The sequence below is a fragment of the Corvus moneduloides genome, chromosome 22, assembly GCF_009650955.1.
Source record: "Corvus moneduloides isolate bCorMon1 chromosome 22, bCorMon1.pri, whole genome shotgun sequence".
NCBI classification, from domain to species: Eukaryota; Metazoa; Chordata; class Aves; order Passeriformes; family Corvidae; genus Corvus; species Corvus moneduloides.
The window spans coordinates 1710781-1724054 of NC_045497.1; the positions used below are offsets into that span (position 1 = coordinate 1710781).

Below are 13274 nucleotides of genomic sequence, written 5' to 3' on the forward strand. Positions count from 1 at the left end.
GAAGTGGAGAAAATCCTACAAGGAGCCACAGGAACGTTTCCAAACGGTGGGAAAATGGGAATCCCGGCCTTGGAAAAATTGTGTGGAGCCAGAGGAATGGAAAGTCAGGAAGAAATTGAGCTCTGATCCTTCAATCCCTGCTTCTGCAATTCCCATTTGCCTCAGGATAGGCCTGACCTATGCAGGGAATAATCTCCAAAGGGAAAAAGTGCAAAGGGTGGGATTTTCCCAGTTATTTATTGGAGATTTATCAAACAATTCCCAATCCTTGGCACGGAGATGGGGATTTTTGAAACCAGTGGCTGACACAAACCCCAAGTCCTGCTCCATCAAGATCAGGAGCAGGGAATAAACTCTTCCCTGGGATGGGATTCCCAGAGAAGCTGTGGCTGCCCCATCCCTGCGAGTGTCCAAGGCCAGCTCGGAGCAGCCCGGGATAGTGGGAGGTCCCTGCCCTTGGATGGGGTGGGAATGGCTGGGATTTAAACTCCCTCCAACCCAAAACATTCCAGGATTTTATGCTAATCCCATAGAAAGGCTCCCCAGGGAATGGTGACATTCCCAAGGCTGCCAGAGCTCCAGGAACGTTGGGACAACGCTCCCAGGGATGCACAGGGTGCGACTGGTGGGAGCAGGAGCTGGATCCATGATCCTCGGGATCATTCCCAGCTCAGGATATTCCAGAATTCCAAAAAGACCCCGCTCCATCCCCGAATCCCGACGCGGCCGCGCCACCTCGTGGCCAATCCCCAAAACCACCGAAATTCCCGGAAAAACGGGAAAAAAATCCCTGTGGCTCCCAAGTTTCTCTCGCTCCAAATAGGAAAGAACCGGGGTGGGGCAAAGCTTTCAGCGCTAATTAAGAATTCCCAATTAATCCTAATGAACCCTCCTCACTCATGGCTCGGAAAACAATTTGTAGGAATATGGGAATGCTCGGAGTTTCTATTAAATTCATTCCTTTTTCTGTGGGGGTGATTTTTCCACTGGAAATGTGATTTTCCTGCTTTCAGAATAACATTTTTTCCATGCAAACGGCATCACCTCGTTCGGAATTTCCCTCCCTGACAAATTAACCGTTAATTGCCAATAATTATTAGTAGAAATTAATAATGATTAGCAGAAAGTATTCAAATCTATTCCAAAATTACCTTTAGGAACACAAGGTTTAAGGGAATAATTGGAATTATAAATGGGGGGTGAAGAAAAGACACTGAGATATTGAAGGGAGGCTGGAAAATCCAACTGGAAAGGGAAAAAAATCAGGAAAAATGCTGTTTTTTCATCCATATATTTATATTTCTATATTAATGAACTGAAATATTCCCAATTCCATTTCTTCCCAAGGATTTTTTTCCCAAGAACAGCCCCACAAAGTTAATTTCTCATGGATGTTTATTATGAACAAACATTACAATGCAGCCGTTCCCACTCCTCGGGACATTCCTGGAGCGAGGGAACTTCCATGACCTTGGAATCTGCAGGGAAAAGGGGAGAACTTCCCAAAAATCCAGGATTTTTTAATTAAAAAATGAAGAGTTCTTAAATGTGGGAAAGCTCCCAACCATCAAATTATACCAATTTTACAGAAATCCATGGAATTGCAGCATGGAAGTCAAGGATTTATTCCAAGATTATATCCTGAGAGGGAAATTTGAATTTAATTACAGGGCATGGGAATTTTTCCTCCATGCTTTGGGAACAGGAAGCTGAGATCCTGCACTCTCAGGAGAACACAACCCCCCCAAAAAAAGAGAATAAAGATTCCATTCCCAAAGGCAAGGAGCTGGATCAAACTCCTGGAATCCACAGGGATTGCTCCCAGCATCCCACAAATGGCACCTGGAATGATTCTCAAGTCTTCCTCCAAATCCAGGGAATTAAAAATAAATCTGCAGTTGGAATTTTGGCCTTCAAATACAACCCATTTTTAGGGAAAAAAAAAAAAAAAAAAAACAAACCAACCCCACAGCATGTCCAAGGTTTCACCAAAGGAATTTTGTTCCCGATTTTCCACTCCCTAAAAACAGGATCCACCTTCAGGTGTAGCTTAAATCCCATTTTTTTTATGTCATAAAAAGCCTTTTATTCACTTTTTCCAGGGATTTTTCTTTGAGCTTGGTTAGGAACAGGTCCCAAAAGCTGCTCCCAAAGCCTCCTTTCGGGGATTTTTTTTTGTGGATAAAAATTTCCATGGGAGAGGATAAAGGTGGATCAGCAATGGAAAAAGGCAGGAAAAGGCAGTGGGAGAACACAAAAAGGACTGAGAGGGGTTAAAATCTCAGCTCCAGGTGCTTCTGCTTGGAGAAAAAATCAGGGAAAAAACCAAAGCCAGCCTGAAAATCCCAGCCCTGCAGGTAAACCAGGACGTTCCCACTCTTCCCAGCACAACTTTTCCAAGAGCTGGTCAAGCAAAAGAGGTAAATTAAAAAAAAAAAAAAAAGACAAGTAATAAATTAAGATTTGGTAAGAAAATAAATAATCAAGGATTTATACACCTATTTTAAAACCTAGCTTTTTTTCTCACATCCTGAAGTCAGGAAAATCAGATTTAGGAATTTTTTTAGTGAAGATTTTCTAATCTCTGTTCTAATTTTGGGGATTCCTACCTAGAGCAGGGAACTGGTGACGTTTTGGGATGCTCTGAGTTCTGCCTCACGAGTTTTGCTTCAAAATTCAGGGGTTTGGGAGATTTTTTGCTTAAAATTCCTCAAGGAGAAGCTAAAAAAGAAGAAATCTGGAAGGGAAAATAAAGCAGTTCTGAGAAGATTCTTAAACACATGAGGAATTATTTATTTGGGGCTTTTTAGAATCATTCAAATAAGACTTTACCATGAAATTCAGGGGGTTTAGCCCTGTTAGGACCCTTTTTGTGGGGGTTTTGTCACTTCTGGAAGGCACAACCAAGTTTGCCTCTAAAACAAAGCATTTGGAGAAAATGAATTAAAAAAAAAAAAAATCAAGCAAACTGAATTAAAAAAGAAAAAAAATCAGACAGATTTGGGAAGTTTAGTGTTGGATACAGTGAAAGAAACCTCAGTATTTCATTTAACACCACCTGAAGGGGAAGTGTGAGGGAATCACACCTAAAAGGAAAATATTTCCCGATTTTCCAATGAAATTTGGGGTCGAGGGCAAAATATTTCCAGAATCCCAGATGAATTTTGGGGTTGGGGTTGGTTTTTTTTTTTAAGACTTGAAGCAAAACTTGAAGCAAGTGGAACTAAACTGAAGGTTTTCCCTCAGCAGATGAATTTTGGGGTTGGGATTTGATGGTTTTAAAGAGTTTAAGCAAAACTTGAAGTGGAATGAAATTGAAAGGTTTACACAAACTCAGCTGCCTCTGAGGGAGCTGCTTCGTTATTCCCACTGAAATAATTGGAATTTTTCCCTTCCCAGGTGCTGTTCCCTCCATCCCCAGAGCCAAAAAATGCAGATTTTTGGAACACACAACCAACTCTCTCCATGGGGTGGGTGCACTTTTATTCTTTGTTTCACCAGTGGCCCCTCGTGATGAGAATGAACTGTTACAATTTCCCTCCCAAAATGAAAAGCTCCAAAGTGAACAACTCCAAACCAACACTGGATGTGGGAATTCCCACTGATTCCAAAGTTGTTGTTTTTGTTATTTTTTTGCCTTGCTGATGGCCAACTGCATTTCCTGGAGGCCAAAGAAAACCTGCAGTGATGTTGTGACAATTTTGACAACGCATTTGACACATTTGGTGTTGTTTTTCCCACTCATCTAATCACTACTGACTAGATATGCAAGGATGGGCATTTTATTTGAAATTAAAAGAAACCAAATTTCCTGTAAAATCAATATTCACCAACCCCTTTTCCCAAGTCCACGTGGAATCTCTGTTTGGATCCCTGCCCACCTGTCCAACCTCTTCCCTAAGGAAAATAAAAGATGCAGGAACGATGGGATTTTTAAAAATTCAATGGAGTAAAAAGTATGTGCTGAAGATTTTCCAATTTCAAACCACAGATGGGAGGAGAACTCTACAAATCAAAGCACTAAAAATGTAGTGTCTCATCAATAATGCTTTGACTTCTCAGCCAGCAGCAAAATCCGCTTCACCCAAACTCCCAACGCAACCCCACGGCAACAAATCCCAAATTTTATCCCAGTGCCAGAGCCAACTACCACTAAAATTTGGTCTTTTGGGGGGTGTTTTTGTCCCCTCACTCTTGTGCTATGCTCCTCAGGACGTACTTGACTGTGTAGGCAAAGGCTGCAAAGCCCACGATGACAAACAAGTTCGCCAGGGCTCCTCCCAAGAGTCCGTGGTTCCTGTGGGGCTGCTGGAGCCCGGCGGGGTGGGCAGGGGCCAGGGGCACGTGCCCGTTCAGCAGGGGGTGCCCATTCTGCCCAAAGTGGGCATCCCCATCCGGAACAACATCGGGGAGAGGCAGCGAGGGCGGTCTGGAGCTCAGCTCTTCCTGTGCTTTCTGCTTTTGTTTGATCTCCTGCAGAGGGAAAGAGGAAATTCAGTGGTGAGAAGAGGAAGTTGTGGTGATTTGGGTGATTTTGTTTCACCCTCTGCACAGGGAAAGAGAAAACTCAGTGGTGAGAAGAGGAAGTTGGATAAGAATGAACTGTTACAATTTCCCTCCCAAAATGAGAATCTCCAAAGTGAACAACTCCAAACCAATGCTGGATGTGGGAATTCCCACTGATTCCAAAGTGGTTTTGCCTTCCTGAAGCAGTTGGATGCTTTTGTTTCATCCTCTGCACAGGGAAAGAGAAAACTCAGTGGTGAGAAGTGGAAGTCGTGGTGATTTGGGTGTTTTTGTTTCATCCTCTGCAGAGGGAAAGAGAAAACTGAATGGTGAGAAGTGGAAGTCATGGTGATTTGGGTGCTTTTGTTTCATCCTCTGCAGAGGGAAAGAGAAAATTCAATGGAAGTGGAAGTTGGGATGATTTGGGTGCTTTTATCTCCTGCACAGGGAAGGGAGAAGCTTCCCAATCAATGATTAAAGGATTAAAGAAATGATCAAGATTAAAGAAAGCTCAGTGGTGGGAAGTGGAGAAATCAGAACATGAGTTCTTCCAGAAATTTATAAGGTACAGTTCTTTAATTGTCATAAATTTATACTGAACAGTTCTTAAATAGAATAAATTTATGTAAACAGTTCTTTAACTGTAATAAGTTTATAGGGTAATTTCTCTAATTGTAATACATTTATATGGAGCAGTTCTTTAATTGTAATAAATTTATAAGGTAATTTCTCTAATTGTAATACATTTATATGGAGCAGTTCTTTAATTGTAATACATTTATATGGAGCAGTTCTTTAATTGTAATACATTTATATGGAACAGTTCTTTAATTGTAATACATTTACATGGAACACTTCTTTAATTGTCATAAATTAACTGTGTTTCAATTGTACCAAGAGTTCCCCAACTCCTCCAAAATGACCAAATTCAGTGCTTGACACCAACAATCACTGGTCAAAATTTTGCCCACTTTATTTTTCGTTTTTAAGACTTTTTTTCAGAAATGTCAAGTTCTTGTGTGTCCAGATTGGTTTGAACACAAGACATTAAAAAAAAATTAAGGAAGCAATTAGAGGAGTTTAGGATTAGGACTCCAAGTATTCCATGTTAAAATATCTCCTGCTGCCTTCAGTTCACCAGGAAGCATCTCCCATCCTCTGGCATTTTTGGAAATGCTAAGAAAACACAATTAAACCCTTCCATTTCTAGTTCTTTCTGCCTGAGGAAGAAAGGAAACAGAGAAAAAGCTTTTCTCTTCCAAAAGACAACAGAGGGAGAATGGGTCCTAAATCAGAGCTTTGTGAACTCCTTTAGGAACAGGAAGAGAGGAATCAAATCTGAAATCCCACACAGCTCAGGGATAAGGAAAAACCTGGAAAAAGGCTCTTCTAATAAATAATTAACACCTTTTAAAAGGTTTCCAAGATTAACAAATGAAGCTCCAGTCTGGGAAAATCCTGACCAGGAGAAGCTGAAGCAGCACAGAAAACTGAATTATTGTAGGGATAATGAATGATGAATGAATATTCCCTTACCTCCACCACTTCAGGGAAGAGCTCACAGAAGACTTTATCTTTTAAATTAAATGCTAAGCTCTGTGCAGCCAGCTGCCTTTTCTGGGGAGGAAACACAGATTATCAGCAATTGCATGAAAATTCAATCACTATGTTTCAATTCAACCCCTGATTCCCCACAGGAACGGTGCAAACCTGCAGCCAAGCGGTTTGTAACACTTAAAACATCAAATTTCTGAGTATTATTCACTAAAATATATGTTTATAGGCATAAATTATGTTAATTGTTGTTCCTGTGGGATCAGGGCTCTGCGCTAGAGGCTGGAAAGAGGAACAAAATCCCAACCACGCTTTATCCCTGAGACATCCCAAATTCCCAAAGCTTCCCCCAAAAGCCCATCCCAGCCTCTGGAACTCACTGTGAACTCGGATGTCTCGATGCTGCCCAGGGTGGGGCCTTTCTCCACCATAAAACTGAGGAGGCCTGTCAGGATTGTGGACACTGACCAGGCTGGATTCCAGGTATCCGGGTGGAAATCCGTGATGGAAAGACACAACCTTAAAAATAACAACCAGGCACAGAGAGGGTTGGATTGGCCATGGGAATGCTGGGGAGTTGTGCACAGAGCTGGAATTGCTGAAGAGGTGGAAGGAAGTCCTTACCTTGTGTTACACTTAAACCTTCCATTGGGTGTAATCATATAAATACTAGGAGGTTTGAAGGGGAATTCTCGGGGGAATATTAGTTTTCCATGGTAATATCCACCTGCAGCACACAGAGAGAGGGCAGTCACTGCTTGGGCATCAAGATCAAGTCCTAAACTACCCAAAAATGGGTTAAATAAACCCCTCTGATTCATTCCTTCTCCTAAACCACCCAAAAATGGGTTAAATAAACCCCTCTGATTTATTCCTTCTCCATATCTACCCCAAAAATGGGTTAAATAAACCCCTCTGATTTATTCTTTCTCCTAAACTACCCCAAAAATGGGTTAAATAAACCCCTCTGATTCATTCCTCCTCCTAAACCACCCAAAAATGGGTTAAATAAACCCCTCTGATTTATTCTTTCTCCTAAACTACCCCAAAAATGGGTTAAATAAACCCCTCTGATTTATTCCTCCTCCTAAACTACCCAAAAATGGGTTAAATAAACCCCTCTGATTTATTCCTTCTCCATATCTACCCCAAAAATGGATTAAATAAACCCCTCTGATTTATTCCTCCTCCTAAACTACCCAAAAATGGGTTAAATAAACCCCTCTGATTTATTCCTTCTCCATATCTACCCCAAAAATGGATTAAATAAACCCCTCTGATTCATTCCTTCTCCTAAACTACCCCAAAAATGGGTTAAATAAACCCCTCTGATTCATTCCTCCTCCTAAACTACCCAAAAATGGGTTAAATAAACCCCTCTGATTTATTCCTCCTCCTAAACTACCCAAAAATGGGTTAAATAAACCCCTCTGATTCATTCCTTCTCCTAAACTACCCAAAAATGGGTTAAATAAACCCCTCTGATTCATTCCTTCTCCTAAACTACCCCAAAAATGGGTTAAATAAACCCCTCTGATTCATTCCTTCTCCTAAACTACCCAAAAATGGGTTAAATAAACCCCTCTGATTCATTCCTTCTCCTAAACTACCCAAAAATGGGTTAAATAAACCCCTCTGATTCATTCCTCCTCCTAAACTACCCAAAAATGGGTTAAATAAACCCCTCTGATTCATTCCTCCTCCTAAACTACCCCAAAAATGGGTTAAATAAACCCCTCTGATTTATTCCTCCTCCCAAACCACCCAAAAATGGGTTAAACAAACCCCTCTGCCTAATTCCTTCTCCCCCTCTCACTAAAGAAACCAAACTTTTCATCCTGGACCTCTAAAACTCAGGGATAATCATCCAAACCTGCTCTGGATTTACTCTGCAGGAATTTCCTCACATTCTCTCTTACAAACAGGGTTTTCTGCTGTCCAGGCTGGGATATATTTAAGGAAAACCAGCCAAAATATATTTAATCCAACACAAACTGGTCATTTTTCTAGGAATTAACTGAAGAATCCAAATTCCAAAGGCATTTTTGAGAGGCTCCAGAAGCCACTGTGAATTCTGTGACTACAACAGATCAATGAGGCTTTTACATTTCAACCTTTCTGCAGAAAAATTCCAAAACAGAATTTTAATCTCAGTTCACTGAGAACATTTCTGTGGTAAAAATGGGAATTTTGAGATTATCTTTGTCATAAATTAGAGAATGTTTGCTGTAAAACATAATGAAATTTAATAAGAATATTTGTCTTCAGTTTAAACTAAATTTTATTAAAGCCCTCGATAACAGGAAAATGATTGACAGCAGCATCACTGTTTCTTTATCTCTTTCCCATAGCTCTGAACTGGCACTGGAAGTTTTAGGAGCTCTTTTTAGTGGGATTATTCTGCCTCTTCCCACCCCCCTGGAATTCCTGAATTTCCATGCAAACACCACAGGCAGGGCTTTACCTTCATAGGGGGTCAGCTCAGGCCCTCGCACCACGTAGTGCCTGGAAAAAAGGGAAATGGAACACTGGGAAACCACACAATATCCCAAAAAAACCCCAGGATCAATCCCAACCACACAAAGCCATCAAAATCCAAAAAAAAAAAAAAATCAGGATCAACCTCAGCCAAAGTTTCCTTTTCCACCTCCCCAAACTCAAGGACAGAGGGAGCCAGACTTGAAAATCTTGTTCTGTCCTTGAGTGAGGAACCATCCACCCCAATTCCCACCCCAATTCCCACCCCAATTCCCACCCCAATTCCTACCATTCCAGGATATTGGATGGGAGGGGCTCTGCACAGATGTAAGGCACTGGATCTTTTTTAATCCTCAGGTAGTCTTGTTTCAGCCTCTGGGTTGCTGTGGTTGGTGCTCTCTTATTGCTGTTGTTGCTCATCTAATCAAAACAATTAATAAATAGCATTTGAACAGACACAGAAGTTCGTGGACATTGCTCCAGATTTGTGCAGAACTCACTTTATGGATTGTATTTGAAATATAAATTAAATTATCTTGGGTTTTAAGGAGCAAGAATCACATAAAATCTTAATAACAAAACCCCAAGTGAACTGGGTGATCCTTGGGATCCCTTCCAACTTGGGATATTTTACTCCATTCCTTTCTGTCCTAAAGGCCTTTTGGAGCAAATAATTATAAATTTACCCCTGTTCTAAATTAAATTCATCTGCTGTTTTTACTGTTTTAACACACCCAGTTCTCTGAAATGAATAACAAACAAGAACCTGACTTGGGAGTGAAGGATTTTGAATTTCTGATGATTCTCTCCCAGGTAAATAAATAAAACTTCAGGGTGAGAGGAGGAAATTCCCTGCTGAATTACAGGACAAAGGAAGCATTATCCCTTATAACTCACCTACAGAACACACACTAATTAACAGCTGCTATTTAATTAACTTTCCCCTCGGGAGTTTGGGGAGTTATTTGATTTTACACAAGGAAATTCAGGCAGAAATAAATGAAAACACAAAGCAATGTCTCCAGTATGACATATTATTAAATTTCTATAGCCCTCTCTATTACAAATAGGCAAAATGTATTTTAAAAAGAACTTTTAACCCATGAGTAACAGTTATATGTGGTCAAATATTCCACCTCAACTCAGAATAAATTTGTTTAACCTGAATTTTGCCAGAATTGCTCTAAATCATTGATACAACCTACAGTATTTTATTTTTGAAGTCACACCTCTTGAAATCAAAAAATTAAAGATTTTTTTTCTCTAAAGAAACCAGCTGTGACTTTAAAATATAAATTAAATAATACCTTTCTATTTTAACACAATTATTCGTTCTGATGCCCACTCCACAGCCACCTTCACCACGGGCAGCAAAAAAAACCAGCGAAATATTTCAATTATTGGGATTTAAACACGCCTCAAACCCTCACGTGGATGAATATTTACATCTGAAAGGCGGAAAATAAAGGGCTACGACCGCAAATCCTCCTTTCCCATCTGGGTAAGAAGACAACGGAGCAGAAGTGAGGGAGCACAGGAGGACAAAGAGGGAGGGGGAGGGATGGAGAGAGTGAAAGGGAGAGGGGAAAAAGGGGGAAAAGGGGGGAAAGAGGGAGAGAGAAGGAGGGAGGGGCTGAAAGGGAGAGGGGGAAAGAGGGAAAGAGGAGGGAGGGAATGAAAGGGAGAAGGGGGAAAGAGGAAGCAGAGGAGGAGGGAAGAAGGGAAAGAGGAAGGGAGGGACTGAAAGGGAGAGAGGAAAGGTGCAGAGAGACTGAAGAAAGGAGGGAGAAAGGGAGTGAGATGGGAAAAGGAGGGAAGGAGAAGGGGAAAGAGAGGGAGAAGGAGAAAGGCAGGGAGGGGGGGAGAGAGGGAGGCAGCCCGCCCGTTCCTCCCCGCTCGCTGCTGGCGCAGGCCCCGCTCACCTCTCCGCGACCGCCAGGCCCCGGGCGGTCCCTCCTGCCCGCGGCGGAGGGAGGGAGGCAGGCGGGGAGCGGGCGGCCGGGCCGCGATGGCGGCGGAGCGGGCGGGGCGGGCAGCGGCGGCCGCGGCTCCCTCACGGCTCCAGCCAAGATGGCGGCGCGGGGCGGCGCTTCCGGGAAGGAGCGGCGGCGCTTCCGGGGCGCGCGCGCGGCCTCGCGGCGGGTTCTGCTTCCGCTTCCGGTCCCGCCTTGGCGGGAAACGCTGAGGGGAGGAGAGGCCGCGCGGGGAGCGCGCTCCTTGTCGCGATATAAAGTGACAGAAATACGCGATCGCGGCACGTCCCGGGCTGGAAGGGAGCCGCAGGATGATCGAGTCCTGCCCAGCAATCCCACCCTGGGCATGGGAGCGTTGTCCAAACGCTCCCGGAGCTCTGGCTGTGACAACTGCTGGGTGGGGAGGGAGTCACAAAGACCATCGGAGTCCAGCTCAGTGCTGTATTTGGAGGGGATCACGGCGTTGTCTGATTTTTCTTTCCTGAGGGATTGGCCATAGGCGGTTTTTTTTGCTATAAATCTGAATATTTTCCACGGATTCCCGGTGTGCATAAAACGAAAGATGGAGAGAGGCTGTTTACAAGAGCATGGAGTGACAGGACAGGGGGGAACGGCGTTAAGATTTAGGTAGATACTGGGAAGAAATCCTTCCCTGTGGGGGTGTTGAGGCCCTAGGACAGATTTCCCAAAAAATCTGAGCTTGCATCCAACCCAAGAGAGATTCCTGGCCAAAAGAGCACAGAGGTTATTTCAAATAATCACATCCTGCCTTCGTGAATTCCCTTCCAGTTCCAGGTGCATGGGACATGCATCACTGCCAGCTCTGAGCTCTGAGCAGTGGCATTTGCATTAAAGCACCTTTCCCGTCTGAAATAGCCCCATTTCCTTGAATTTTTGTTACGAATTTCTCATAAAGTGCTCCTGAGTCAGTGCTCCTTTAATCTTTACCCAAAAAGCAATTTAGAGGTGTCTTCTTTTTCTTCTTTTTGGGATTTTGTCCTCCCGAGTGGTTTTATTCCTTTAGCAGAGTGGCTTTTACTGAAAAAATTTCCCTGTGGTCACTGTTTTGTCACAGAAATACAATAGATTATTATCTAGCAGAATTGTTTTCTTTTCCAGAATCCCCCAAACCTGTTCCATTCTTCTTTTTCTCAACAGAAACTCAAACCTTGCTCATAAACATCTTTGACCCTCTGAGTGCCAGAGGAGGGCTCTGAGTCTCTCTGATTCATCGCTGAGCACGAGGAAATCGTTGCAAAGCTCCCATTTTTCTAAATGCCTGTCTAAAGAAGGGATAATTGGATTTATCCAGCTTCACTGATTCATCCTTTGGTGTCACCCAGGCTGAGCTCTCTGGAGCAAAGGTCCCACCTGGGTGAATCATCACCACCTTTCTTTTCCATCATCGCTGCTGCCATGATAACAATCAATGTTGTTCATTTATAGGACAAGTTCACATTCCCAGGCATCATTCCCGCTGGGATTTCCTCCCTTTCCTCCTGGCTGAGCGGCACAGCAGCCAGCCTGGAGTGACCCATATTAAATGACAGCAATTAAAGCCAAGCGTTGCTAAATCCCTGATAATTTTGCTGGAATCAGAGCATTTTTTCCTTTGATTTCCTCTCCTGAGCTGAGATCGGGCGTGACCTTGGTGCTGGGAGGGAGGAAATGATCCTGGCGTGATCCTGGCGTGATCCTGGCGTTTTCCTGACTCAGGAAGAGGAAAGCTCCATCCTCTTCCTTATTTATCCCCCCTGTGCTGGCTGAGCAGCTCCATCCCGAGGATCCAGCTCCCATCCTGCCTTTCCCAAGGGATAATTGGAGCCATCAGTGGCCTGGCAGTGACATCACCTGGAGGTGCAAAGCCACCTGCTGTGACATTCCATCACTTTCCCTGGCAGCCTTTCCCTGCTCCCACGTGCTCTCCCATGGCATTTGAGCTCTCCATCCCCAGTTCCTGGGATTAAAACGTCATTAATTTATTAATTTATGTGTCCCTTCCAAAGGCATCCCAATGCCCGGGGTTTCTTTATTCCCAAACTTCCTTCAAAGCCAGGGAATCTTCACAGCAAATCATTCTTCATGGGATCAGTTGGAATTCCATAGCGAGTTTTTGTGACAAAATATTCTGAATTGTTTAAAGCAGAATAATAGAATAGAAGAAGAATTTAGAAGATCCTTGCTGAGCTGAGCAGGGCTTTGTTTCCCTCACAAAATGAGCTGCTTTCCTCAATTTTTGGGCAAATACTCCCCTCCCTCGAGCCAAAGGAATAATTTCCAGTGTTAACAGCAGGAATTGAGCCTTTCAATGATAAAATACTCCCTGTAAATCCCTGCTCTCCCACTCCTCCTAATCAGTTTTTTTGATTTTATGCCTCCAGAATGGCTGGATCGGAATCCAGGAGCACATCCCAGTATTTTTCAGCCAGGAGTGGATAAAAGTTCCCCTCTTTGATGCAGTTGTGGAGCTGCTGCTTCTTTGAAGAAGAATTTTGGAGGTACTGGTACAAATAATTCCCAGAATTTCTCTTTTCCAGCCTGGTCTCTGGGCAATTTAATAACAAAAATACATAAAAATAAGGGCAAGGCAGGAGGAGAGTAACAGAATGATGTCCCACCTCTCAATTTATAGGGAATATTCATGGCAGAGTATCCTGGAGAGTTTTCTCCTGAGGGATGCTCTGAACTCTGGGATGGATCCATTTTGTTCATCCCTAGAGCTGCTGATTCATCAAGTCAAAATCAACATCCAGGTTTTTCATG

General features: G+C 43.1%; 1 protein-coding gene and 1 long non-coding RNA gene across 3 annotated transcripts; one reads left to right on the forward strand and one right to left on the reverse strand.

Moving 5' to 3' along the window:
- Positions 1-1377: 1377 nt before the first annotated feature.
- Positions 1378-10580, reverse strand: UBE2J2 (ubiquitin conjugating enzyme E2 J2). 2 transcript variants are annotated; one of them, XM_032131675.1, is made up of 7 exons: positions 10461-10580; positions 8828-8958; positions 8525-8565; positions 6685-6787; positions 6441-6579; positions 6043-6123; positions 1378-4473 (listed from the first exon to the last, which is right to left on the reverse strand). In XM_032131675.1, the coding sequence occupies exons 2-7, from the start codon at positions 8956-8958 to the stop codon at positions 4189-4191; spliced, it is 780 nt and encodes a 259-aa protein (XP_031987566.1). In that variant the 5' UTR covers positions 10461-10580; the 3' UTR covers positions 1378-4188. The 2 variants fall into 2 exon arrangements, with proteins under 2 accessions (XP_031987566.1, XP_031987567.1); XM_032131676.1 differs by lacking the exon at positions 10461-10580 and adding an exon at positions 9846-9935.
- LOC116454741 lies at positions 4469-4927 on the forward strand. Its single transcript, XR_004244188.1, has 2 exons — positions 4469-4712; positions 4841-4927. It is a non-coding gene; the product is annotated as an uncharacterized LOC116454741 (long non-coding RNA).
- Positions 10581-13274: the final 2694 nt, after the last annotated feature.